Source organism: Remersonia thermophila, chromosome 5 (genome assembly GCF_042764415.1).
Source record: "Remersonia thermophila strain ATCC 22073 chromosome 5, whole genome shotgun sequence".
NCBI classification, from domain to species: Eukaryota; Fungi; Ascomycota; class Sordariomycetes; order Sordariales; family Chaetomiaceae; genus Remersonia; species Remersonia thermophila.
Genome location: NC_092221.1, coordinates 1,488,844 through 1,511,886, shown reverse-complemented (window position 1 = coordinate 1,511,886; position 23,043 = coordinate 1,488,844). Strand labels below are relative to the sequence as shown.

The window sequence follows — 23,043 nt, the reverse complement described above, 5'->3', positions numbered from 1 at the left end:
CGGCTGGTGCCACCGTGAGGCCCAGTGGTTGCCCGGCCCCGGCCCCCCCCCCAGCATAACGTTAGTGACCAGACCCTACATACGCTAGGGGCGATCGATCAGCCATGCCATTGTGGGGCACCCGGGCTTCTTTTTCTTGGCGAACGCCTTGTAGCTGACGGCTTCGATAGGAGCATACGAGCTGTGGTTGGATCGATGCAGCTGTAGTTACTCTATTATGCATCAAAGCAGCGCCATGCCTTCTTGGCAGGAACCAAGAGCGTCGACACCAACGAAGCTCGTGAGTCACCGACGACATCACACACTCTTGCATCAGCCAAGGAACCGTTTAGCACCTTTGTCACCAGGCAACAAAAAAAAAAAAAAAAAAAAAAGACAAAGCCTCCGTGTCTGACGTCCTCCGTCGGATCATCTCTGGTACCGGCTGGCCACGGAGCAGGTCTAGGGAAGGAAGACAGAGAGAAACAAAAAAAAAAAAAAAAAAAAAGAAAATTGGGAAAATGATTGATCTTGGCCTCGCCCGCGTCGGCCGCTTGGTCCAGCAGACCCCGCAGACATGGAAGGCCATCCACGTTGCCGGCACCAACGGAAAAGGCTCGATATGCGCCTATCTCTCGGCCATGATCGTCGCCAGCGGTCGCTCGTGCGCCCGGTTCACGTCGCCCCATCTCGTCGACCGCTGGGACTGCATCGCCATCAACGGCCAACCCGTCCCCGAGACCGTCTTTCGGGATGCCGAGGCCGCCGTGAAGCAGAGGGACGCGGACGGCCGCATCGGGGCCACCGAGTTCGAGCTGTTGACCGCCACGGCCTTTGAGATCTTCCACCGCCAGAGGGTCGAGTACGGGGTCGTGGAGGTGGGCCTCGGCGGCCGGCTGGACGCGACCAACGTGCTCAAGGAAAAGGCCGTCACCGTGATTGCCAAGATCGGCCTGGATCACCAGTCGTTCCTCGGCAACACGGTCGAGGAGATCGCGCTGGAGAAGGCGGGCATCATGCGCCCGGGCGTCCCTTGCGTCGTGGACCCCAGCAACCAGCCCTCGGTCCTGGAAGCTCTCGAGAAGCACGCCCGGAACGTCGGCGCGGAGCTCCATCGCCCGTCCGCCGCAGGCCTCGGCGACGCCCCGGGCGGGTTGCCCCTCGAGCCGCACCAGATACAGAACTTGGCATGCGCGCACTTGGCGTTCCGCCTGGCTTGCCCGGAGCGCGACCAGCCCCTGGCCCGCTTCCTCCCCGCCATCAGCCAGCTCGAGTGGCCCGGACGGCTGCAGAAACTAGACATCCAGCCCATCGTCCACCGCCCGCAGGAGGTCCTTCTCGACGGGGCTCACAACCCTCAGTCGGCCGAGGTCCTAGGCCAGTACGTCGACAAGCATTTGCGATCGCGATCGCAGGGGAAGCCGGTAGCCTGGGTCCTGGCCGCTACGCGAGGCAAAGACATGGATGGGATCTTGGGATTGCTCTTGAAACCCGGCGACAAAGCTGCCGCCGTCCGCTTCGGGCCTGTAGACGGAATGCCATGGGTCAAGCCCACCGATCCTGCCGAGCTGCTCCAGGCGGCCGCCCGCCACGGCATCGCCGATGCAGCGACGCACGACGCCGGAGACGACGTTCGAGGTGCGCTTGCCTGGGCATCCGACGCCGCCAACGGTGGGCCGGTGGTCATTGCTGGGAGCCTCTACCTCGTTTCCAGCGTTCTGCGTCAGCTGCGAGAGTCCTGAAGCAAAGAAAGAAAGAAAACACCCAGTAACGCTGTATCATCGATTGCCCCCCCCTAGGCACAGGTAGCTCTGCGTGGCGACGGGGCCGGTTTCACGGGCTTTTGTTGAGGGTTCGGATCGCTGCTCCGGCCTGATCTCACATGATTGGCTATCGTCCCCGCGAACGGCTCCGGTTTCGCGGGCGCATCTGGCACCTCAGGATTCCCGGGAGCATCGCTTGCGCATCCTACGCCCGCCATGTCGCTGAGCCATCTCATCGTCGTCTGCGGCCATGCCATCTGGCTTGGGGGACCAAAGAACGGATGGGACGAGGCGGAATGGCTGATTGAGGAGTACAAAAAAGGCGAAACGCCGACCTTCATCGAGCACATCAAAGCCGGCGTGAGGCTCCTCGGCGAGGATGAGGACTCGGTCCTGGCGTTTTCCGGGTGAGTCGGTCCCAACGGAAGGCCCCTTGAAACAAATTTGCTTGCCATCCTCTAACGCCCCGCCCAGAGGTCCAACCCGCAAAGAAACCCGCCTCTCCGAGGCCCGTAGCTACTACAACGTCGCCGTCGCCAACGGCTACTTCGGTCTCCTCCCTTCACCGGCCACCCCCGACGCGCTCTTGAACTCGCGCATCCTTCTCGAGGAGCGCGCCCTCGACTCGTACGCCAACATCCTCCTCTCCCTCATCACCTTCTGGCGCCACCACGCCGGCTGGCCGACGCGCCTGACCATCGTCAGCCACGGCTTCAAACGCGACCGCCTCGTCAACGGGCACTGCGCGGCCATCGGATTTCCCTTGGAGCGCGTGTGGTTCGTGGGGATCAACCCGCCCGGGGTGGACGAGGACGGCCAGGGGGTTGTTATCTCGGGAGGCGGGGTGGCTGCCGGGGACAAGGAAAAGGCCGAAGCGATGAAGGGCGTCCAGCTGGCGTTGGGACAGTGGAAGGACGATCCGCATGGGGTTGGCAAGGAGTTGGCGGGGAAGAGGACGGCGAGGAATTGCTGGGGGGTGGATCAGAAGCTGTTTTGCGATGAGGAGGAGAGGGCCAGAAGCGGGGTGGACGTGCGGACGTTGGAGGATGGGAGCGAGGCCTTGGTGGAAGGGGGGAGAAGGCCCTGGGCCGCCAACAGCTGAAAGCGCCGAGGAAGAATTGCCGCCTCGACATTGCTCAAGGCCGCGGGAACGGCGTCGGGGAGGTCTGCGGTTTCCTTTGGGTTCTGGCGCCGTGGAGCAGCTGAGCACCACGAGCGGTTGTTCTAGCAAGGGATAATAGTATCGCAATCATCATTTCCAAAGACGCTTGCCTACATCTTGGAGGTCCTCGTCTCCTCGCTGCTCCCGTCGGCGCTGGCAACGGCGTCGACAACAAACCGGACGGCATCCGTGATCATATCGGCCCCAAACACATGCCCGACCCCGGGATATACCCTATCATCCACCAGCACGCCCTCTGACGCAGCGGCTCGCTTCAACCACTTCATGAACGGCTCCGAACAACGATACGGCACCAGCTTGTCAGCCCCGCCGCTGCACAGCAGCAGCTTCTTCCCCGCAAGGCGCTCGCGCAGGACCTTTTGCGCCGCAGCGGCCTGCTCCGCGGTGGCGCCGCCGGGACCGCCATCCGGGTCCGGGATGGGGGAGGTGCCGAACAAGATGCCCTTGGGGTCGTGCGCCTTGCAAGACTCGACGAGGGACGGGGGGAAGTCTTTGCTGCCGAGGAAGGAGGCGCCGGCGTCGGAGGCGGAGAAGGTGGAGAGCTTGGAGAGCCGGGCGCGGTCGGTGAGGAGGGCTGCGATGGCGAGGAAGCAGGGGATGCGTTAGAGCTGGCTTGAGGAGGGTTTGCGGGTACGCCGGGACGCGGGGGTGTCTCTAGAAGGCCATGGATGGACGATGGACTCACTCATGTAATCCGGGCACCCGATCACGGCGACGCCGACCGTCACGCGCGGGTCGGCCATCATGAGCTGCCACACGCTGTGCCCGCCCAGCGACACGCCCAGGGCGATATGCTGGTCGATCTTGACCCTGGAGTCGGGGAAGAGGTAGCCCTCCACCAGGTCCCTGCAAGCGGAAACCCGCTCTGTGATTAGCGACAATCCTCCTCAACCTGCCCCCCAAACACACACACACATATACTATTATTTCCCAACCCTCCTGCTGCAGAAGAAGAAGAGGAGGAGGAAGAGGAGGAGGAAGAGGAAGAAAAAGAAAACGCAACGACGTACAGCAAGCCTTTCTGATCCCCCACCATCCCCATGATCCCTCCAAACATGTCGATCGCGTGGGTCGGGTTCCCGTCGCGCCACGACCCGTTGGCCTGCTCGTCCACGAGCCTCGAGCCGTGGTTCCTCTGGTCGTACGCCAGCGCCACCAGGCCCCGCGTCGGCGCCGCCGCCGCCGACGTCCCCTTGCGCGCATACCACCCGCCGACGCAGCGCGCGGCCGTGTCGGCCAGGTGCGCCCGGTCGCGGGTGCGCGGGTGGTGCAGCCACAGGCACGAGACGCGCGTGACGCCGGGAGGGAGGTCGGCGAGGCCGTAGACGTCGACGGGGAGGCCTGCCATGTTGATGGTCCGCAGGGAGACCGTGGGGGGCGGCGGGAGGGTGTCGAGGACGAGGGACATTTTGTTTTTTCTTTTTTTCTTTTTTTTTTTTTTTTTTTTGGCCGGAGTTCCTCCTTTCTTTCTTGCCGTTGATTCTTCGCCGGCCTTTTCTGCTCTCGCCGAGAGATTCAACTTTGGCGTTGGCGGTTGTCGTTGACCCTCCCCTCCCCCTTGAGCTCCGGATGCCTTGAGATCGCTGGGCCCCGAAAGAAAGAAGCCAAGGCACTGGACTGGACTGGAGGTTGGTTTGCAAGGCAGGGGCCGTGGTATTACCGACGGTAGCAAACAAGCACGCAAGATTGCAAACAATTCTCTGTCAAACCACCAAACAAGAAAGAATCATGCAAACCGGCAAAAGCGCCCGAGTCGCGTCGCGATAGCGTGATAATACCCCTCTCCTCTTCTCTCTCTCAACCTCCCGTCGTTGAGCCGAACCGATCCGAACCCTCCCCGCCCGCTGTCGAACCTCGGATCAGAGGCGGGCTGGGCCGGACTGGACAGGGCCCTCACAGAACGTCAGGTCCCACGGCCCCACAGCGGGGAGAGGGGGGCGGGGCCGGGGGAGGTCTGCTTCCCCACTCTGCCGCGTGCCGAACAAACCCCAGTGCTCCGGGGGAGTGGGAGGGACGGGGGGCCGAGCGGCCCGCGACGGAGGAAAAAGGGGGGGGGGGGGGTTCCACTCGGGTCATTCAACGTTCCGGCTGATCTGGAGGTTCCAACCTGGAAGAAGCCAAGAGACCGGGGGGGGGGGGGGGGGGGGGGCCGAATGTGCAGCAAGCAACTACCTAGGTAGCATACAAAGTACTACTGTGTATAGGTCGGGACCTACTGTGTACATGCATGCCTCCAAGCAAAAACAAGAGAGGTCTCCTGAGGCACCCCGAGGCATCCATCTCGGATTCCAGGCGATGGAATCAGACGGGATGCCATCCTATCCGGAATGCCCCGGGTCACCAGGATGCCGCGTGACACGTTGAATCCAAGTGGCTGTGCGCAGCCCGCCTCTGCAAGCAGCGAGATTAGTTATCAATCAGCTCAGCGGATCTCTGATGCACCCCGGCCGCCCCCTCCGCCCTCCCCCCCCCCCCCTCCCGAACCGCCGGAAGGCCGGCCGATGACGCAGCCGGCTCTGCAGGCAGCAGGCACAAGGACGCAGGGGTGGCGGGACGGTCCAGGTTGAAACCCACCGATACGGTTCATCTCGGGCGGCGAGCTCTTTGAAGAACCCTCAGCCTCGCCAGGTTGCGTCGTCCTGGTGACGTAAGCCGCTTTTTCTTCCCCTTTGCCCCCTTTTCAGGCACGTCGATGAGGAAACCATCAGGGGTTGCTGCCGATGTCGCCGCGGGGGTACGCAACGCGACCAACACCACCACAGCGCCTCCGTTCTTCACGCGGAATGGGCAACGAAAAGACCGTTTCTAGGTTTCCCTGCGGGTCTGTAGTCGATTGTGTTTTTTGATTTTCTGCTACCTTGGATGTTTGTCAGGATAAAAATGATCTCGTCCAGGACACCTGAATAGCGGAGAGTAAGCCTCCTAGACAGAGCCGATGTATACCTCGCCACCCGACGTAGAAAGAAATAATCATGCGACACTCTACCAGGCCCGAACGCCTCCAAGTTGAACAAAATCGCAGAGCCCGCACGTTCATGCGGCCGCTGCTCATACAATATAGCCGTCATAACCAGAAACCGTCCTTGTAGTCTCCATCCTTCCTAAACGCCAGTATCATGCAAAGCTTCCTCCCGGCAAATCCGAATCCCGGCCAGCCGTCAAGAATGGGGAATCATGGTGTAAATGCGAAGCCAGATGCGAGCAAACAAAGCCAAGAAAAGCAAAAGAAAACAAAAAGCGAGAAAGGAAAAAAAAAAGGATGACAACAGGGTGTCATGATGCCGTAAACCCCCCATGTGTGTGAGGTGGGGGCCAAAAGAAAAAGTAAAAGTTCCAGCCAGGCCGCAAATCATGACAGCGAGCCGTCTTCGCCACCCGACGTGCGAAGCTGCGGATCCACCCAATCCTCATCCCGGCCGATCATCTAAATCATGGCGGGCGTAGCCAAGGTCGCGGTCGGCATGGTCGCCGCAGGCGAGATGCGCATCTCGAGCGCCTGCTGAAGAGCCGTGATCTTTTGCATCATGTCGGCCGTTCGCTGGGTCTGCGCCTCCACCTGCCGCCGCAGCTCCTCGTTCTCCTGGCGCACGCGCTTGATCTCCTCGCGCAGGTCGCTGTCGTCGGCGAACCCGGCGGTGCTGCCGTCGGTGCGCTTGCGCTTCAGGCCGCTGCCGGTGACGTTGTCGCTCGGGCAGTCGTCCGTTTCGGCCTCGGTCGCGCCGGCGGTGGTAACGCCGTTCGGAGTGGTGGTGGTCGCCGCGGTGGTGGTGGTGGTGGTGGTGGCCGCAGGGGTGCCGTTCTGGGTGTGAACCCGCCGAAGATGCTCGTTGAGGTTCTCCTGGCGCGAAAAGCCCTTGCCGGAGTGGCGCTTGCAGTTGGGATGCGGGCAGAAGTACGAGTTCCGTGGCCCGCCGTGCTTGCCGTGGACTTCGCGTTCGTGACGCAGCAGGCCTCCGGAGTAGGTAAACCCTGGCAGCTTTTCGCAGCCCTGAGCTCCGCATTTGTACGGGCGATCGTGCTTATCCATATGCTTGCTGTGATGCGAGTCAACAGGAGCGAATCGCAGAGCGGCGGGGAGAGGGAGCTTGACTTACTTCCACTCGCATTTGCGAGTAAACTCTCGGGGCTCTTCGGTGCAGCTCGGATATGTGCACACAAACTTGCCGTCCGGGTTCCTTGTCACCTCGCGCTCCGGCTTGGGGATGGACTTGACCCGTTGGGGGGTTGCCAGGACGGGCGATTCCTCCTTGGGGCTCCCGGAGGCCGGCGAGGGACCCGAGGCCGGGGCGGCAGGTATTTGGAGCCGGGCGGCAGGCTCGGGCTCGGGGACATATGGGGGGTGCGCCGAGGCGGTGGTGAAGGTTGCCACGGAGTTGGCCAGCTCGTTGACGACAGCATCGCTGGGGTCGGCAAAGCGGTCGGCATCAGGAGCGTTGTCCTGGTGCTCATCCATGGGCGGATATCCGCCGTCGTGGATGAAGCTGCGCGGCTCGTACACCACGCTCATGGCGAAGGGAGCAGCTGTGGAGCGAGCGAAAAGGAAGGATCGGTGAGAGATGGAGATGGAGGGAGGGGGGGAGAGGGCCGCGTTTTCCAGGCAGCGAGCCTTGGTCGGTATGGGGTAAGAGGTGGAGGATATAAGGTTAATATAGAAGAGATGAGATGAAGACGGGTGCGTTTGCTCTCCAAGCCCCCAAGGTCTAGGAGGTACCTGGACACGCGGTCCTGTCCCGAGGAATCCGTGGCCGGCGGTGGCGCGGGAGGCAAACCCGTCGGCACTCGGAAGTGCGCCGCTCCAGGTTGACGCGTCCTTGTGACCCGTGGTGTGGCTTTCCGGAGGATGATGGTTGATTCCCGGCGGCGTGTTGGCTTGCGGTCGGGTACCTCAGGTTTCCCTGGGATGTGTGTAAGGCTTGAATGAAAAAGTCTGCCTGAAAACCGAGGTTGTGATGGCGAGGAAAAAAACAAGGCTGCCAGGCCTCAAAAGACAGGGCGGACGTGCTTGTGAGTGGGCCCTCTCGGGATGGGGGGGTGTCTTCACGTGATCTTTCGGATTGGGTGGCCAACTCGAGGAGAGCGCAAAGTCATCCCATGCGCCGCTGAAACAAGCTTGGCCTGCAGATTTCCAGCTTCCAGCTTCTTCGGGCTTCCTCCGATGGATGACAAACGGACCAAACCCGAGCCAGGAATGTCTCGGACGCACAATGCACCTCGCAGCTCGACATGTTGTCGTCGACCCCAAGCGCGTGCTTGTCGTGTATTTAGCATCGCATCCCTCTTGACAGAGGCCAGGCAGACAAGCCCCATCCATGCCCTCGAGGTCCGTTCCACGCCCTGTGAGTCAAAAAGGATGCGCATGGCCAAGGCCAGGGGTCCCTTGCCTCGCCGCGTGCCGGCCCCTCCACATCGGAGCCTTCAGCCTTGTCTACGCAGTAGGTGCTCTCAAACGAGGCCGGGGCTCTCCCAAGGCAACGTCCGCCACGTCGAACCGTCAAGCCACTTTCAGGTACGGAGCATGTACTGCGTCCGGTAACTGGCTAGCTCGTTTCGTCCTCGATGGCCTATTGCCCCCTCAGCCTCACGCCTCCCTTTTGGCGCATGGCCTTCGCATTGCAGCCCTCAAACGGTGACTTCAACCCCGGGAGATCCCTCCATGTCGCCTACATAGTAGTATTTCCCCCATGATTTCGACCCGCCTCGCCATGCGAGACGGCCAGCCGCACTTTACAAGGCGACGTCGGTCCAGGCAGTAAGGCTGATTGATCTCCTTGGCATCGGGGAAAAAAGCATCTCCGGCACGTACTGTGCAGCATGGCAACGGTAGGCTCACAGACCTTTTGATAGCACGCTTCGTCTCAAAGACCCTGCAGCTCGGCGGGACGGTTGGTTGGCGATGGTGGTCTCCCGCGAGAAGCGTTGCCTGGGCGACACGGCAGCGGCCAACGCTCGTTGGTTTTGCATCGTTGCAACCCACCCATCATCTAGGATCTCATGCGAAAGAGAACAATCAAAAAAAGAATAAAAAAAAGGGGGGGGACTGAGGCAAGAGATGAGGCATCACACAAGCATCCTGCCCACGAATACCCCACGTGGTGATAAGAGGGCTTGCCCACATGGCACGTCAACGCCCCATGCTCTCTTGGAGGCCTGGGTCCCAGGTGACGCAGAGATCGAAGCGCACTCACCTGGGAGAGACGGGTGCCGTCTTCACCACCACCAGCCTACCAACCCCGCCCCATCGGCTTCCGGACGTGCTGCATGACTCACTCTGGCCGGCCGGTAAAAGGACAGGTGGTTGCCGAGGACACGAGGTGGACCCTAGTGATTGGTTGTGTCGCTCAGAAAAGCCATCAACACACCATGTCTGGGCCCGCGGCCGGTTCTCCTTCGTCCGTACCATCCCGCCTGGCCAGGATGGTGTTACGGGAGAAGGGTGTGCTTGTACGCACGATCCAGTCACGCCGGAACCGCAGGGCCACGCGCTGCTCGGGAGAGGGGGATGATGCTTGTCCGCCGGGCAAGCTTTGGACAGGCTGAGGTCAGAGGTGCGCCCTGCTTACCGCTCGCCCGTTGTCCCTCCAGACGGGAGGATCATGTCCGATCACGGGACGCCACTGTGAAACGCAGTCATGGCCATCTTGCGCTGCCGCCGCCGTGATTGGCTGCGCGGGCATCGGAGACGCGGAGACCTTTGACGTAGATGACTGCTCCGCGCTCCATGGACGGCAGGCCTTCCGGCTTGCTGACTGAGGGTCTCGTACCCGCTCCACCGTCTCCTTGCTGTTATGCACCTTGCTGACTACGTGCTAAGCGGTGATACCCTCGTGCAGACATGTCTGTGTGCCAAGGATGAGAAATCACTCCGTCCCACACGCTCCGAGAGGGGCAGAGGTAGGGATGGAGGAGGTGGAGGAGGAGGAGGAGATGGTGGTGAAAGAGGAGGCGGGGTAGAAGGATGGGAGTTTAGACGACGTCAAGAGCCTAAAAAGCATGCCCTCATGCTCGGCCGAGTTTCACACGGAAACCCGGCGAGCTCGAGCCTTGACCACCGCGCTTACCTTCTTGTCCCTTTCTCCCCCCGTCGCTTTCTTTTCTCTTGGTCTTTGCGTGATATCATCCGTCCACCATGGTGACCGTCGAGCTCCCCGAGCCCTTGGCCAGCATCCCTCGCGAGGTGCTCACCTTCGGACCGTCCCCCATCCAACACCTGCGCCGCATCTCCGAAGCCCTCGGCGGCAAGGTCCATGTCTACGCCAAGCGAGAGGACTGCAACTCGGGCCTGGCCTTTGGCGGCAACAAGATCCGCAAGCTCGAGTGAGCTCTCTCTCTCTCTCTCTCTCTCTCTCTTCCCTGTCCAACACAGCAGTAGTAACCCCCCCCCTCCCCTCCCCCCCTCCCCCAACACCCCCATCAGATACCTCCTCCCCGACGCCCTCTCCCAAGGGTGCGACACGCTCGTCACCGTCGGCGGCGTCCAGTCCAACCACACCCGCGCCGTCGCCGCCGCCGCCGCGGCCCGCGGCCTCAAGGTCGCCACCCTCCAGGAGCGCTGGGTCGACTGGTCCGACCCGGGCTATTCCCTCGTCGGCAACATCCAGCTCTCCCGCCTCATGGGCGCCGACGTGAACGTCAGCGGCGGCGGCGGCGGCCACGAGGTCGACTTTGGCATCGGGCACAAGCGCGCCCTGGCCCGTCTGGCGGAGCATCTCCGGGCCCAGGGCGCCAGGCCGTACTCCATCCCCGCGGGCGCGTCGGACCATCCGCTGGGCGGGCTCGGGTTCGCGAGGTGGGCGTTCGAGGTGGAGGCGCAGGAGCGCGAGATGGGCGTGTTCTTCGAGACGGTGGTGGCGTGCGCGGTGACGGGGTCGACGCTGGCGGGCATGGTGGCGGGGTTCAAGCTGGCCGAGAAGCTGGGGGCCAGGAAGCGGCGGGTGGTGGGGATCGACGCGTCGGCCAAGGCGAGGGAGACGCGGGAGCAGGCGTTGAGGATCGCGAGGCAGACCGCGGAAAGGATCGGCCTGCGCGAGGAGGACATCGCCGACGAGGACGTGGTGCTCGACGATCGCTACCATGCGGGCCAGTACGGGATTCCGGACGACAGGACGCTTGAGGCGATCCGGTTTGGCGCGCGCACCGAGGCCTTCATCACGGACCCCGTGTACGAGGGGAAGAGCCTCGCGGGGCTGATGGATATGGTTCGCAACGGGGAGATCCCGGAGGGGAGCAACGTCTTGTATGCCCATCTGGGAGGCCAGCTGGCGCTGAACGCGTACTCGGCCATCCAGTAATCCGCCAAAGGGGGGCGTCTCTGTCGCTCTCTCTACCATGTTGATACAAACGCCTCCATGACAGCCTTGTGAATGAAAGACGTGCTTGATTGGGGTGAATAGTGGCCAACTGACGCTGACTCGTGCTGACCAGTCAGGCTCTAGCCACATCGCTATCCAGTTCTTCTATTAGAGCATGCTCTTCTTCTTCTTCTCTCATTCAGGTCGTAAGCACACCAGGTGTCGTGCAGAGTCCAGAACCAAAAGAACTCCGAGGCATTCCATCGCACCTCCAGCAACAAGATAAACACACCCAATTCTAACCCCTAACGACTTTCATCCGAGACTCGGACGGACGTGAGGCCTCAGAAATACACTGGATCTATCAAGCCAACTTGATGGGATCAACGCGGGGAGAGGGGTGAAAGGGGGGAGGATCGCAACAGCAACGTACTCCTACTGCTGCAGGCTTGCAAAGGAGAGATATTGCAACTCGTCCAAACGCATCCATCCCTCTTTGATCCACATACATGACGCTACCGAGACAGCCGAGCACAAGACGAGAAGGGGAATCCAGCGAGGTGCAAAACCAAGGGGAAAAAAAAAAAAAGTACCGTAATATCATACGAGCAGAGGCAAAGAATCGATGGTCCAAGACTCCCTCCCTCCACTGTCTGTCCCAGTAATACAGCGCCCAGAAGACAAAAAAAAAAGGAGACAAACACGCAAACTCCCCCATCCATTTCATCCTCCCCACCCTCCACATCAGGTTTCATCATCATCACCCTCTTCCTCCTCCTCATCTCCACCATGACCGCCGCCGCCGCCGCCGCCGCCACCACCACCACCATCACCCCCTCCCCCTTCTTCATCTTCTGACCCTTGTCCCCGCTCTTCCGCATCCGACAGCTCCGACAGCTCATCCTCTTCGTCATCGCTCACCGCCCTCTCGGCGCTAAGAGGCGTCTTCTTCGACCCGAGGCCCGGCTTTCCGGCCCTCGTCGAAGCCGGCGCCGGCGCCGGCGCCGACGCTCCTCCCTTGCCGTTCTTGGGCTTGGGCCTGGCCTTCTCCCCGCCCCTCGCGGAAGCGGCGACGGCCTCCTCCTCGACGTGCTGCGCCAGCCGTTCCCGCAGCTTGCCCTCGTCCAGGTACGCCAGCGTCTCCTTGAGGTTGTTGCCCAGCCGGCTCTGGTTCCGGAGCAGCCGCCGGCGCAGCTTGCCCGCGTGCGGCTGGCCCGGCCGGTCGAGCATCCCCGCGAGGATCGCCAGGACCATCTTGCCCGCCAGCTCGCACATGACGCGCTCCAGCTTGAGCTGCTTGCGGGTGCGCTCGAGCGGGGTCAGCGCCGCGTCGGCGGCGGCCTCTTCCTCGTCTTCGTCGTCGACCTCGACCTCGTCGTCGTCCGACAGGGGCTCGGCGGCCTCGTCCTGGTTGTCTTGCGGGTGCTGGGCGCCGTGGGAGGAGGGCTCCTTGAGCGCGCGCTTGATGACGCGGGCGTAGGCGCGCTCGGCGGCGTTGTAGATCTCGATGAGCTCTCCCGTGAGGTTGGGCTGGATGGGCTCGTAGAGGGGTTCGAGGTGCGGGTAGCTGGCGCCGGGCTGGTGCTTGACGCCTTCGCGGAGGGAAGCAAAGGCGACGTGGAGGTCGCACAGGGCGCCGGTGGCAAACACGCGGAGGTCGTCGTTGGTGCCGCGCGACGAGAGGGTCCAGACGAGGTTGGCGACCAAGGCCTTGCGGCGGGAGGCCAGGCGCGAGACGGCGGCGGCCGAGATGGCGGCCGAGGCCTGCACGAGGCTGAGCAGCGAGCGCATCTGCCACATGAAGTAGTAGCTGGCGGCCTGGATGGCGTACGAGACGGCTTCGTCCTCGAGGTCGTCGAGCGCCTCGTCAACCTGCTCCAGCTTGCCGCGGTGAACGATGCGGACGAGCAGCTCGATGACGGGAGAGATGGAGTCGTCCGTCTGGCCCTCGGCGTCGAACGCGTCGACGCAGCTGACGATGCCGGCAAGCTTGCTGAGCTTGAGCAGGATGTTGCCCAGCTGGGTGACGGAGTCGACATCCATGTTCCCGCGGTCGCCGAGCTCGTACGTCTTGTCGAAGTGGCGGAGCGCGTTGACGACCGTCTCGCGGAGCTCGGCGATCTTGTTGTTGGTCATCTCCTCCAGCTCGTCGTGCTTGCGGCCGTGCAGAAGCGCCCGCGTGGCCTCCTGCACGACGCCCCTGTCGACGTGCCGGTCGAACTGGGTGCAGACCTCGTCCAGGAGGCGGCCGTAGGTGGTCGCGTCCTGGCGGAGCTGCTGGAAGATGTCCAGAGGCAGCGAGTGCTCCAGCCGCAGGACGGTGACGGCCGTGCCGGCGTCCGCGCCGTACTTGTTGAGCAGCCGAGGGATGATGGTGGCCAGGTGCGCCGCCGAATCCTCGACCCCGTCCGCGCCGTCCGGGCGATGCTTCCGCTTGGCCCTGTCGCTTTCCGAGGCGGATGCCAAGCTCAGCCGCACCGCGGCCTCGAGGACCTCGAGGAGCACCGCCTCCTCCCGACCTTCGGGCGCGATGGCGCTCTTGAGCGCGGCGCCGCCCGAGCCGCGCTTGCCCGAGGACGACTTGGACTTGGCCTTGGTGCTCGTGGTGTGGTCGTACAGGAGATAGCCCGACAGGAGCTCCCAGTTGCGGAGCTCGTTGATCTTCTCGTACAGCACCTGGGCGGTCAGGGAGAGGCGCGTCTCGGCGGGCGCGGCGCCGACCGAATCGACGGCGACGTCCAGGCGGGCGACCGGCAGCGTCGGGGACTCGGCCTCGATGCGGGCGTCGTACGCCGCCAGCAGCTCGCCGAGGCACTTGATGCTGATCCAGTCGCGCCGCGGGGAGAAGTAGTCGCCGTCGACGTCGCTGTCGTCGCCAAACACCTCGTCCATGGCGTCGGCGCCGCCGATCTCTTCGATCTTGGTCTCGATCAGGTCGTTGACGCAGCCGGCAAAGAAGTCGACGACGGCCCTCCGCACGCGCAGCTCGGCGTCGAAGATGAGCATGCCGATCTCGTCAATCTCGTCGGGCTCGAGCATGCCCGACTCCTTGAGGATCTGGATGACGGCGATGGCGGCGACGCGCACGCCGACGTCGGCGTCGCGGGTGGCCATCTCGACGAGGCGCGGGCGGAAGCGGTCGATGAAGTGGCCCAGCTTCTCGGCGTCGCGCTTCAGGATGCGGGCGAGCTGCTTCAGCACCTCGTGGCGGGTCGCGGGGGCAATGTCGGACAGCATCCAGCCGAGGTAGCGGAGGTACTCGGGCTCCATGAAGAAGGTGGGCAGCAGCCAGATCCAGGTGCCGAGGGCCTCGACGCACTCGGTGCGGATCTTGGGGTCGATGTCGCGGTACCGATGGACAAAGACGGTCTCGAAAAAGTCGGCGATGTGCTCCTGGCAGATCTGGCGGTTCTGCTCCGCCTCCTTGAGGTTCTTTTGGATGGCCGCGAGCCGCTCCTTGTTTTTGCCCTTGCGCGCCTTCTCGGCGTCGAGCTGCTGGCTCGTCTTGGCGACGCGGTCGTCGAGCTTCTTGGCCACCTCGACCAGGGCCACCTCCATGGCGAGGGCGACCGTGGTCGCCGTGTGGCGGAACGGGCGGAGGGTGGACGACGACATGGACGCCACCCACCGCGCGATGTTTTCCATCAGGGCGCTGTCCTTGTAGAGAACGTCGCTGTCGTGGAGCACCGCCACCAGAGACCGGAAGAAGCCGACGAGCAGCTCGCGGAAGGATCGGGTCGTCCTGCCCCTGGAGATGAGCGGGTAGTCGGTGATGCCCTCCTGCAAAGCCGTACGGGTTAGCCAGCAGCCAGCAGCACGGGATGGCCCGCCCGCACGCAACGCAACGCGACGCAACGCAACGCACCTCGGTGTAGACGTTTTGGAGGTCGGCCAGGCGGTTGGAGCAGTTTTCGGGATCTCGAATGTCGTCCTGCGTCACCTGCTGGTCGCACCCGGCGGCCAACAGGATGCAGTTCACAAGGTCGGTGACGGCGGCCGTGTCGTCGGCGCGGTACCTGTGGTACCAATCGGTGGCCACCTTTTCCAACGAGTCTCCGGAGGCGAAGATGTCGGCTGCAGGGCAGGACGATCGTCAGCGCTTGGAGGGGGGGGGGGGGGGGGGGAGGGGCGGCCAGCAGGCAAGCAAGATGGTCCTGCAGGGAGGCGGCCACGTACCGTACAACCCGGACGCCTCGCCGTGGGCGAGGGCTATGCGGGCCGTCTTTTTTGGGCGGCTGGGGAGCTGGGCGGTATGGACCTGGTCGCCGTCGGGCGCCGTGCCGTTCGTCTTTGGCTTCTTCGCGGCGGGTTTCCTGGGCTTGGCCGACTGCGAGGACGGCTTCTTCTTGGAGGCGCGGCGGGGCTCCTCGACGTCCGAGTCGTCGGCGTCGTCGGCGGCATCGTCGCTGTCGTTGTCTGGCTCGCTCGCATCGTCGGGCTCATCGTGCTCTTGGTCGTCGGCGCGTGGATCATCGCCATCGGCGGCTCTCTTGCGCTTGGTGGCCTGGGGCGCATCGTCGACGTAGCGGGCGGGCGGTTTCGTGACGCGTCCGGAGCGACGCGCCGACGAGGGCGCGGGCGAGCTCGCGGGTTGATTGTCTGTATCCATAGGTGGCTTTGCGGGGCAGACGACGGGATCACATTTAGGGGGGTGCGAAGGGGGGAGAGTAGGTTGGAAGACGAGGGGGGCGTTGTGTTGTGGAGGGGGGGGGGGGGGGGGGGGGGACGTCGGTTTTGTCGTTTTTCTGGAGATGCGATTTGACGCGTCGGAGCAAAGAGTTGGATCGTCTCAAGAATCGCCAGATTGTATTAGTGCCTGGGATGGAGCGGTTACGGTACGTTACGCTGCCAAATAACGTTACGGAGGATGTACGGGGTTGGGGTTACCACCTGGAACGGACGGGGGAGGTAGCCCCACCCCCACTCCCGGCAGAAAACCCTGGTTGGACCCGAACTTACAGTTACCGTCAGTCCACTAATAACGAAATCGTAACTAATACGCACCTCCCGTCACAGCAGAGGTGCCGGAAGAAGCACGTCTCGTAGGTCAGGTAGGTCAGTAGCAAATACTGAGTAAGTATGATGGCTCTGACCGTTTGTACCCTCGGTTTGATTTCTTCTATACTTTTATGCGTCTTGACTTTTTACTTTATTATTACATTGTTCTTGTTGTTGTGGCCAGAAACAGGGGAACAATTCACCTCAACGCCTGCAAGCGTTCCATGGACAGAGCAGTCAAGGTATCACCATCCCAGGCATTGCCAAAGGCAAACGGGCTGCTGGTGGTAGCTACTTTACCCAATGCACCTACGACGTCGGTACCTACAAGACGAAGAAAAAGGCATATTGAGAACAGCGTACGTAGGATAGTATGGCCTTGAGTTGGAGGAAAGAGAAAAAGAAACATAATAAAGAATATTTATATACACATCTATACATCATGTCTCATAGGAAGAAGTCGTCGTCGTCGCCGTCCTCCTCCTCCTCCTCCTCCTCCTCCTCCTCTCCCCCCCCCCCACCCGAGATACCTATCCCAGGGTGCCCAGCTCGGCGCAGGATGCATCTTCTTCCGGTGCTCCAGCTGGTCGTTTTCTGTGGATGGGAGGGGCTTGGCGGAGATCGATCCTCCCCTCACCTCACGCACAGCAGCGCCTGCTCGCCAAAGTGCCGCGCAATGCTCCCCTCCTCGGCCAGCATCGACCCGATCCAGCGGCGCCCGGCCTCCAGCTCGGGCGCCGCAAACTTGACGACGACACACCCCCGGACGCTCGCCGCCGACCACAGCACCCGGTTCTCCTGTTCCATGCGCAGCCTCTCGGCACGCCACCGCTCCCTCGGCGTCTGCGCCTCCTGCTGCTTCCGCTTCGCCTCGCTCTCGCTCCGCCAGTCGCGCGCGCCTAGCCGCGGGAGCGCCGCAAACTCGGCGAGGAAGAAGTCGGCCAGGGCCTTGACCAGCGAGCCCCGCAGCACGAGGGTGCCCGTGACGGCCACCCCGTGCATCGTCTCCCTCAGCGAGGGAAGCTGAGGGTGCGCCCGGCGGCTGTCGAGGACGAGCGAGTCTCGAACCAGAAGCCGGTCCCCCGTCCCCACCACCCCGGGGCCGCCCTGGCTGCCCGTCTTGTTCTCGCCCGGCCCGTCGGCCAGCCACACCTCGTTCCGCCCCGCCCACCGAACAAAGCTCCAGTCCTCCCCGAACGCGCGCCGGCCTTGGGTGACCCAGTCCAGCAAGCACAGCGACGCGCCCCTCGCCATGCGAAAGACCTGGACTTGCTCGTAGACGCTCTCCGCAAACGGCTGGACCGGGTCCGGCAAGAGGCAGAGGGCGCCGCCGGCGGCCACGTCGACGCGCAGGAGCTGCCGCGTGATGACATCCGGGCCCGGAGACTTGAAGATCTTGGTGTGGCCCTGGGTGGCCAGGCTCAGGCGGGCGCCGGGGCGGACCTCGATGGACAGGCTGACGCGGTCGCCGCCGACGAGCCCGCCGCCGTAGGTGAGCAAGAAGACGAGGGCGCTCCGGGTGTCGGGGGGCCGCATCGCCGTGATGAGCTTGAGCGGGTACTGAAAGGTCATGGCCTCGAGCCCGGAGTGGCCCTGCGGGAGGAGGGCGGCCACGATGAGCCCCTCCCCGCCGACGGACGAGGATTTGGGGAATGGCGAGGTCATTGAACGGACGGACGGACGGACGGACGGACGGACGGACGGACGGACGGACGGACGGACGGCCGGCCTGGAAGTGTCACCTCATGCTGGGATCCCCAAGGGGAGTCAGGGTGAGTGAGTGAATATGCACCTGGGTAGTGTGAGAGAGAGACCAGGGGAGAATTCAGGGTTGGCTGGCTGCGATCCTCCCTCTCACGCTCAACCCTTGGCTCCACCCGCAGACACTCGATCCTGTCTGCAGGGTTCTTATCGGCCCTCTGCTCGACTCGTTGTAGTAAGTATGTAGGTATAGAGGTAGTTACTAACTAGTCGTGATAAGTACATGTTATCGGTGCCCCGCATCGCGCAATGTGGGGCGGGACCCCTGCAGCGCGCGAAAGCGTTGGTGGGGCAGTCGACCAAACTGCGACGCCGATACAACTTTACAACTTTTGAGCCTTTCTTCTGGTCCCCGGCCGCCCGCGCCGCGTCATACCCTCATTGTACCCAACAGCCACCTGCCTAGCTGCCTCGAACCGCACACAGACGCTCTCCGATGCCTCCAAAAGCCACCACCACACGAGGACGGGGTCGCGGGCGGGGCCGGGGTGGCACAGCCCGCGGGGCCTCGGCCGCCGCCTCCGCTTCCGCCTCCGCCGAGCCGACCGAAATGGATGTCGATGTCGTGCAAGAGCAAGAAGCCTCCGGCGCGGATTCGGCGACGCCAGCGACCACCGAGGCGGCCGGCGCTGCGCCGCCCGGGCCCGCGCCCGTCCCCGTGATGACGGCGTCTGAACCGGCCGCCAGCGCGCCGGCCTCCTCTTCCTCAGCTCCCACGCCGTCCGCGGCCGGCGCGACGCCGGCGCCGACGTCCTCCGCCCGCGGCTCGACAGCCACCAAGTTCAAGCCCAAGGGCGTTCGCCGCAGCGAGCTGGAGCGCGCCCGCCTTGCCGAAGAACAATTGAAGATCCAGGAGCAACGGAACGCGGAGGAAGCCAGGCGCCTCGCACGGCTGCAGCGCGGTCAAGGCCGCGGGCGCGGTCGGGGGCGGGGTGCCTTTATGCGCGGCGGCAGCTTGCGGACAACCGCGGCTGCCGGGCCCTTGGCGGCGGGCGTTGGCTGTAAGCATGACGGGTGGCGTATCCGTGGGTATCGGGTCGATCGACGTGCTAACCAACGGTTCTGGCAGCTGGGCCGGGAAGCCGTCCGGGCGGCGGCTACGCGGTCGCCTCGAGCTCGGGCTCGGGCTCCGGCTACGTCAAGACGGAAGGCGACGGCAAGGGTCTTTCGAGCATCATTGTGGACAGCCGCATCGACGCCGACAAGCTCTACAACTATGTCGAGGTCTCCGACGAAGACGAAAACGCCTCCATCACGTCGACCAAGAAGAAGAAGTCGATCATGCCCATGGGCATCCGCCGCATCGAGCACAAGGAACAGGGCGTGACCATGACAACGGCGGCCGAGATCCAAGCACAAGAGACGGCCGGCGCCGACGAGACGTCGTCCGACGACGGCCTGTTTGTGGGCGGTCCGGGGGCCGAAGAGACCGAGGGGCTGGCCAAGGATGAGGGGGTGTGGGAGATTGCGAAACCGCGCCAGATCAAGGCGGAAGAAGCGGGAGCCGGCGCCGGCGCCGACCAGGAACCGGCCGTGGGCCTCGGGGCTCCCGATTCCCCGGAGCTCAAGAAAAAGGCGCCGGTATCCGAGGCGAAGCCCAAAAAGAAGGCCGCCGCGCCCGAAGACATCACGGCCCAGATCCTGGAAGAGGACCTCCAGCATATGCTCAACCTCTTCACGATCCAGGGCGACGACGCCGCCTCCGCCCAAGACGGCAACGCGCACAACGCCGCGCTCGAGGGCCACATGTTCCTCTTCCAGTTCCCCGCCGTCCTGCCGCCGCTCTACGCCGTACCGCCCGAGAGCGCGGCCGCGGTCAAGCCCGAGCCCGACGACGACGTGGTCATGCTGAACCAGCCGCCCGTCAACATCGACCTCACGCAGGAATCGGGCGCCAAGGGCAAGGGGAAGGAGAAGGCCAAGGCGCAGGACGCGCCCGCCAACCAAGAGCACGATGATGAAGACGGCGACGACGAAGACGACGGCGACATCAAAGAAGGAGGCTTCCTCGGCAACCTGGTGGTGCGCAAGTCGGGCAAGGTTGAGCTCAGCTGGGGCGGGCAGAAGCTGGATCTCGGACTGGGCATTCCTGTCAGCTTCTTGCGCACGGCCGTGCTGATCGAGGACGGCGATGTCAAGCCCGGTGATGCCGCCCAAAAGGCCGGACATGCCTACGGCATGGGCAAGATCCAGGGCGCCTTCTCGCTTGCCCCGGCGTGGGGCGAGGAGGAGGACTGGGTGGTGGATCCGAAGGAGCTGGAGATTCCTACGGACTAGGGAGATGACCAAGCCGCTGGAGCGAAAGGCGGACCGTTCAGGCCATGCTTGGGCCCAGCCTTGTTGACAAGCGTCGGATGGGGCAAGAGGCGCATGAGTATCATCGTATCACGGAACACGGAAGGCGTCTGCATGGGGAGGGGGGGAGGGGGGGGGAGGGAATATAAAGGCTACACAAAAAACAGCATAGACGGGCATCAAAAGTGTAGTGGAGTTTAGCTACGCAGTAGATACCCTTGATGAGGCTTGGGATGGTTTCTTTTGTAGGTTGTCGGCGATATTTCTTGTACGCATGCATGGGTTGTAACCAACGTACACTCGTTGGAGAGATTACGCTGGGACCGGCAGTCCAATTCCTCTTTTTTGTTTCTGTTTCCTGCAAGGCTGTACACTAGGATGTGGTAGTTCCATCCAGTTCATATTCTCTTGTATACATGATAGGTAGACATGTAAGCCGACTTCAGAGGACGTTTTCCAATTCGCCTGACCCAAAACCCATCCGAAGAGACATGACATGTCTAACACCGGTTTCTATCCTCAACCCCCCCTGGACCCATGTCTCAGACTGTTGCCGCGGTCTTTGGGCAACCATTCATCATTTTTCATCCCCTGCAAAGAAAAAAAAAAAGGAAAAAGGAAACAAAAATTCGAAAAGAAAAGACATGTCCAAGGTCGATTAGATCTTCACCCACAACCTCCACCCCGTCACCGCGAACCTCGTCCACGCGAACATGAACCCCGCCAGCACAATCACCGTGCCGGCCCACACCTGCGCCCACAGGTACTGGCCCCCTCCGGAGGCATCGATGATGGCCCCCGCCGTCGGCGGGCCCGCGAGCGACGCGAACCCGGAGATGGTGCACACCATGCCGAAGCGCGTGCCCAGCTTGCGCGGGTCTTTGGTCAGGCGGGCCAGGGAGCCGGGAAAGAGGCCCTGGGCGGCGCCGTTGGCAAGGCCGAGGAAGACCGAGAAGGCGTACATGCCCGCCCGCGTGGTGACCCCCGACCAGGCGTACGTGATGACGCCGAGGATGACGGTGTGAAGGGCGTACAGGTTGAGCACGCCCGCGTGCCGGTCGGCGAGGTAGCCGGCGATGGGCCTGACGGGGATGCTCATGCCGTTGGTGATGAGGAGGAGCTGGACCGAGTCGGTCGTGGTGAAACGGATGACGTTGCGGGCGTAGGCATTGATCTGAGGGAGAGAGAGAGGGGGGGGGGGGGGGGGGAAGGGAGTTTGTTAATCGCTTTGCCTTGCAGGTCTCTTGGGGCCGGGGGGGCTCAAGAATGGGAGAGAGGTACGGGAACGGGGAGATAAGGGGGAGGGGAGGGGAGAGCGACTCACAAAAAAGAAGCCAAAATACAGCCCCCAAAACCACAAGAACGCACCCACCGAGTACAGCGAGTACGGCAGCTCCTTGAAGGCATCCCACTCGACCAGCGGGCCCGACTTCCTCGGCCTGAGCCTCGGCCTGAGCAATCCCACCGCCAGCACGGTCAAGACCAGCACCTCGAGCGCCGCCACCCTCACCGCCCAGTCAAACCCGACCGTCGGGATCAGATACTGGATCGTCGCCGGGAAGACCAGGCTCCCCAGCCCGGTCCCCATGGCCGAGATGGACAGCGCCAGCGCCCGCTTGGTCGCAAAGTACGAGTTGATCACGGCCAGCGGCGGCATGAAGAGCACCCCCAGCCCCAGGCCCGTGCAGAGCCCCTGCGCGAGGAGGATCTTGACGTACTCCCCGCGGCAGAAGCTCGTCGCGAGCGTCCCCGCCATGACCAGCGCCCCTCCGGCGGCGACGGTCGACCGGACGTAGCCCGCGTCGGCCAGGCGGCCGGAGGGCGTGCACAGCGCGAAGGCGAGGAAGACCTGCAGGGAGCCGATCCAGGCGATCTGGGACTCGGGGAGGCGCAGGGTGTCGCGGTAGTAGAGCTGGAAGACGCCAAAGGTGGTGGACAGGCCCCAGACCATCATGTTGACGAGGATGCCGGCGAGGACTTGGGACCAGGCGGCGAGGCCGCCGTCGGGCGGGACGAAGTCGTCCTCATCCGAGGGAGGCTCGCTGGGCGGCCTTGTTGGCGAGGGTTCGTCGGGCTTGTCGGTTAAGGGGGGTGCGGATGTCGAGAGGTCGGTTTGGGAGGGCGGGCTGCTGCTGCTGCGGCGGGACGACTTTTCGAGGTCTGGTGATGCGGCCATGGCAAAGTCGAAGGGTCTTGTGAGAGGAAGGGAGGGTCTACGTGAAGAAACGCTAACTGGCTTGTTCCTCTGACGAAGAAGATGTTATAACGGCATAGGAGACGAGGGAGCAGTATATAACAACGAACATTTATCCCCACACCCTCCCAGTGGCGCTCGGAAAGCTTCTGCGAAAACAAGACATGTCCGCGTCAAGAAAAGGGAAAAAAAAAATCAAAATAAAAGCCTGCACAAATTGACCCGTGTAGGGACACGGGCTCCATCCGATACCGACTTTCGCTTCCCACGAGGCTGTTCCCGCTGACATGACCCAGGCCCCGGCCTCCAGAGGGTGTCATTTCTACGCCCTTCCAGCGGGCGGGCGGGAACGAGCCCATGGTACGTAGCCCTGGCGACGAATCGCGGGTTGATGCGCACGTTCCCCGCCAGCCCGGATCCGGCTGCATGACCCTGGAAGGGACTGCACCATTGTCACCACGGTCTGCAGCCTGCGCGCGCAGCGTGGCGCGGCAAATGGAAACCCAGCAAGGGACAAGGGCCACCCGACAGACCGTCACAGGAACACGGTCCGCGCCGCACCGGGGCAGCTTCCGACGGAGA

General features: G+C 63.2%; 9 protein-coding genes across 9 annotated transcripts; 4 read left to right on the top strand and 5 right to left on the bottom strand.

Annotated features, from left to right (window-relative positions):
• Nucleotides 1-500: 500 nt before the first annotated feature.
• VTJ83DRAFT_5631 (uncharacterized protein) lies at nucleotides 501-1,721 on the top strand (the record flags this gene model as incomplete). Its single annotated transcript, XM_071012253.1, has 1 exon — nucleotides 501-1,721. The coding sequence occupies one exon, from the start codon at nucleotides 501-503 to the stop codon at nucleotides 1,719-1,721; it is 1,221 nt and encodes a 406-aa protein (XP_070865006.1).
• Nucleotides 1,722-1,958: 237 nt separating this feature from the next.
• VTJ83DRAFT_5630 (uncharacterized protein) lies at nucleotides 1,959-2,844 on the top strand (the record flags this gene model as incomplete). The annotated part of the gene is made up of 2 exons (XM_071012252.1): nucleotides 1,959-2,149; nucleotides 2,217-2,844. 2 exons carry the CDS (start codon nucleotides 1,959-1,961, stop codon nucleotides 2,842-2,844), a joined length of 819 nt encoding a protein of 272 aa, XP_070865005.1.
• Nucleotides 2,845-3,014: 170 nt separating this feature from the next.
• VTJ83DRAFT_5629 (uncharacterized protein) lies at nucleotides 3,015-4,333 on the bottom strand (the record flags this gene model as incomplete). Its single annotated transcript, XM_071012250.1, has 3 exons — nucleotides 3,015-3,499; nucleotides 3,611-3,771; nucleotides 3,936-4,333. The coding sequence occupies 3 exons, from the start codon at nucleotides 4,331-4,333 to the stop codon at nucleotides 3,015-3,017; spliced, it is 1,044 nt and encodes a 347-aa protein (XP_070865004.1).
• Nucleotides 4,334-6,349: 2,016 nt separating this feature from the next.
• VTJ83DRAFT_5628 (uncharacterized protein) lies at nucleotides 6,350-7,432 on the bottom strand (the record flags this gene model as incomplete). The annotated part of the gene is made up of 2 exons (XM_071012249.1): nucleotides 6,350-6,959; nucleotides 7,020-7,432. 2 exons carry the CDS (start codon nucleotides 7,430-7,432, stop codon nucleotides 6,350-6,352), a joined length of 1,023 nt encoding a protein of 340 aa, XP_070865003.1.
• Nucleotides 7,433-10,051: 2,619 nt separating this feature from the next.
• On the top strand, nucleotides 10,052-11,213 carry VTJ83DRAFT_5627 (uncharacterized protein; the record flags this gene model as incomplete). Its single annotated transcript, XM_071012248.1, has 2 exons — nucleotides 10,052-10,239; nucleotides 10,340-11,213. 2 exons carry the CDS (start codon nucleotides 10,052-10,054, stop codon nucleotides 11,211-11,213), a joined length of 1,062 nt encoding a protein of 353 aa, XP_070865002.1.
• Nucleotides 11,214-11,957: 744 nt separating this feature from the next.
• On the bottom strand, nucleotides 11,958-15,822 carry VTJ83DRAFT_5626 (uncharacterized protein; the record flags this gene model as incomplete). The annotated part of the gene is made up of 3 exons (XM_071012247.1): nucleotides 11,958-14,993; nucleotides 15,079-15,287; nucleotides 15,390-15,822. 3 exons carry the CDS (start codon nucleotides 15,820-15,822, stop codon nucleotides 11,958-11,960), a joined length of 3,678 nt encoding a protein of 1,225 aa, XP_070865001.1.
• Nucleotides 15,823-16,844: 1,022 nt separating this feature from the next.
• On the bottom strand, nucleotides 16,845-17,876 carry VTJ83DRAFT_5625 (uncharacterized protein; the record flags this gene model as incomplete). The annotated part of the gene is made up of 1 exon (XM_071012246.1): nucleotides 16,845-17,876. One exon carries the CDS (start codon nucleotides 17,874-17,876, stop codon nucleotides 16,845-16,847), a length of 1,032 nt encoding a protein of 343 aa, XP_070865000.1.
• A 532-nt stretch (nucleotides 17,877-18,408) lies between these two features.
• On the top strand, nucleotides 18,409-20,249 carry VTJ83DRAFT_5624 (uncharacterized protein; the record flags this gene model as incomplete). The annotated part of the gene is made up of 2 exons (XM_071012245.1): nucleotides 18,409-18,973; nucleotides 19,042-20,249. 2 exons carry the CDS (start codon nucleotides 18,409-18,411, stop codon nucleotides 20,247-20,249), a joined length of 1,773 nt encoding a protein of 590 aa, XP_070864999.1.
• Nucleotides 20,250-20,925: 676 nt separating this feature from the next.
• On the bottom strand, nucleotides 20,926-22,443 carry VTJ83DRAFT_5623 (uncharacterized protein; the record flags this gene model as incomplete). Its single annotated transcript, XM_071012244.1, has 2 exons — nucleotides 20,926-21,441; nucleotides 21,640-22,443. 2 exons carry the CDS (start codon nucleotides 22,441-22,443, stop codon nucleotides 20,926-20,928), a joined length of 1,320 nt encoding a protein of 439 aa, XP_070864998.1.
• Between the last annotated feature and the right edge of the window lie 600 nt (nucleotides 22,444-23,043).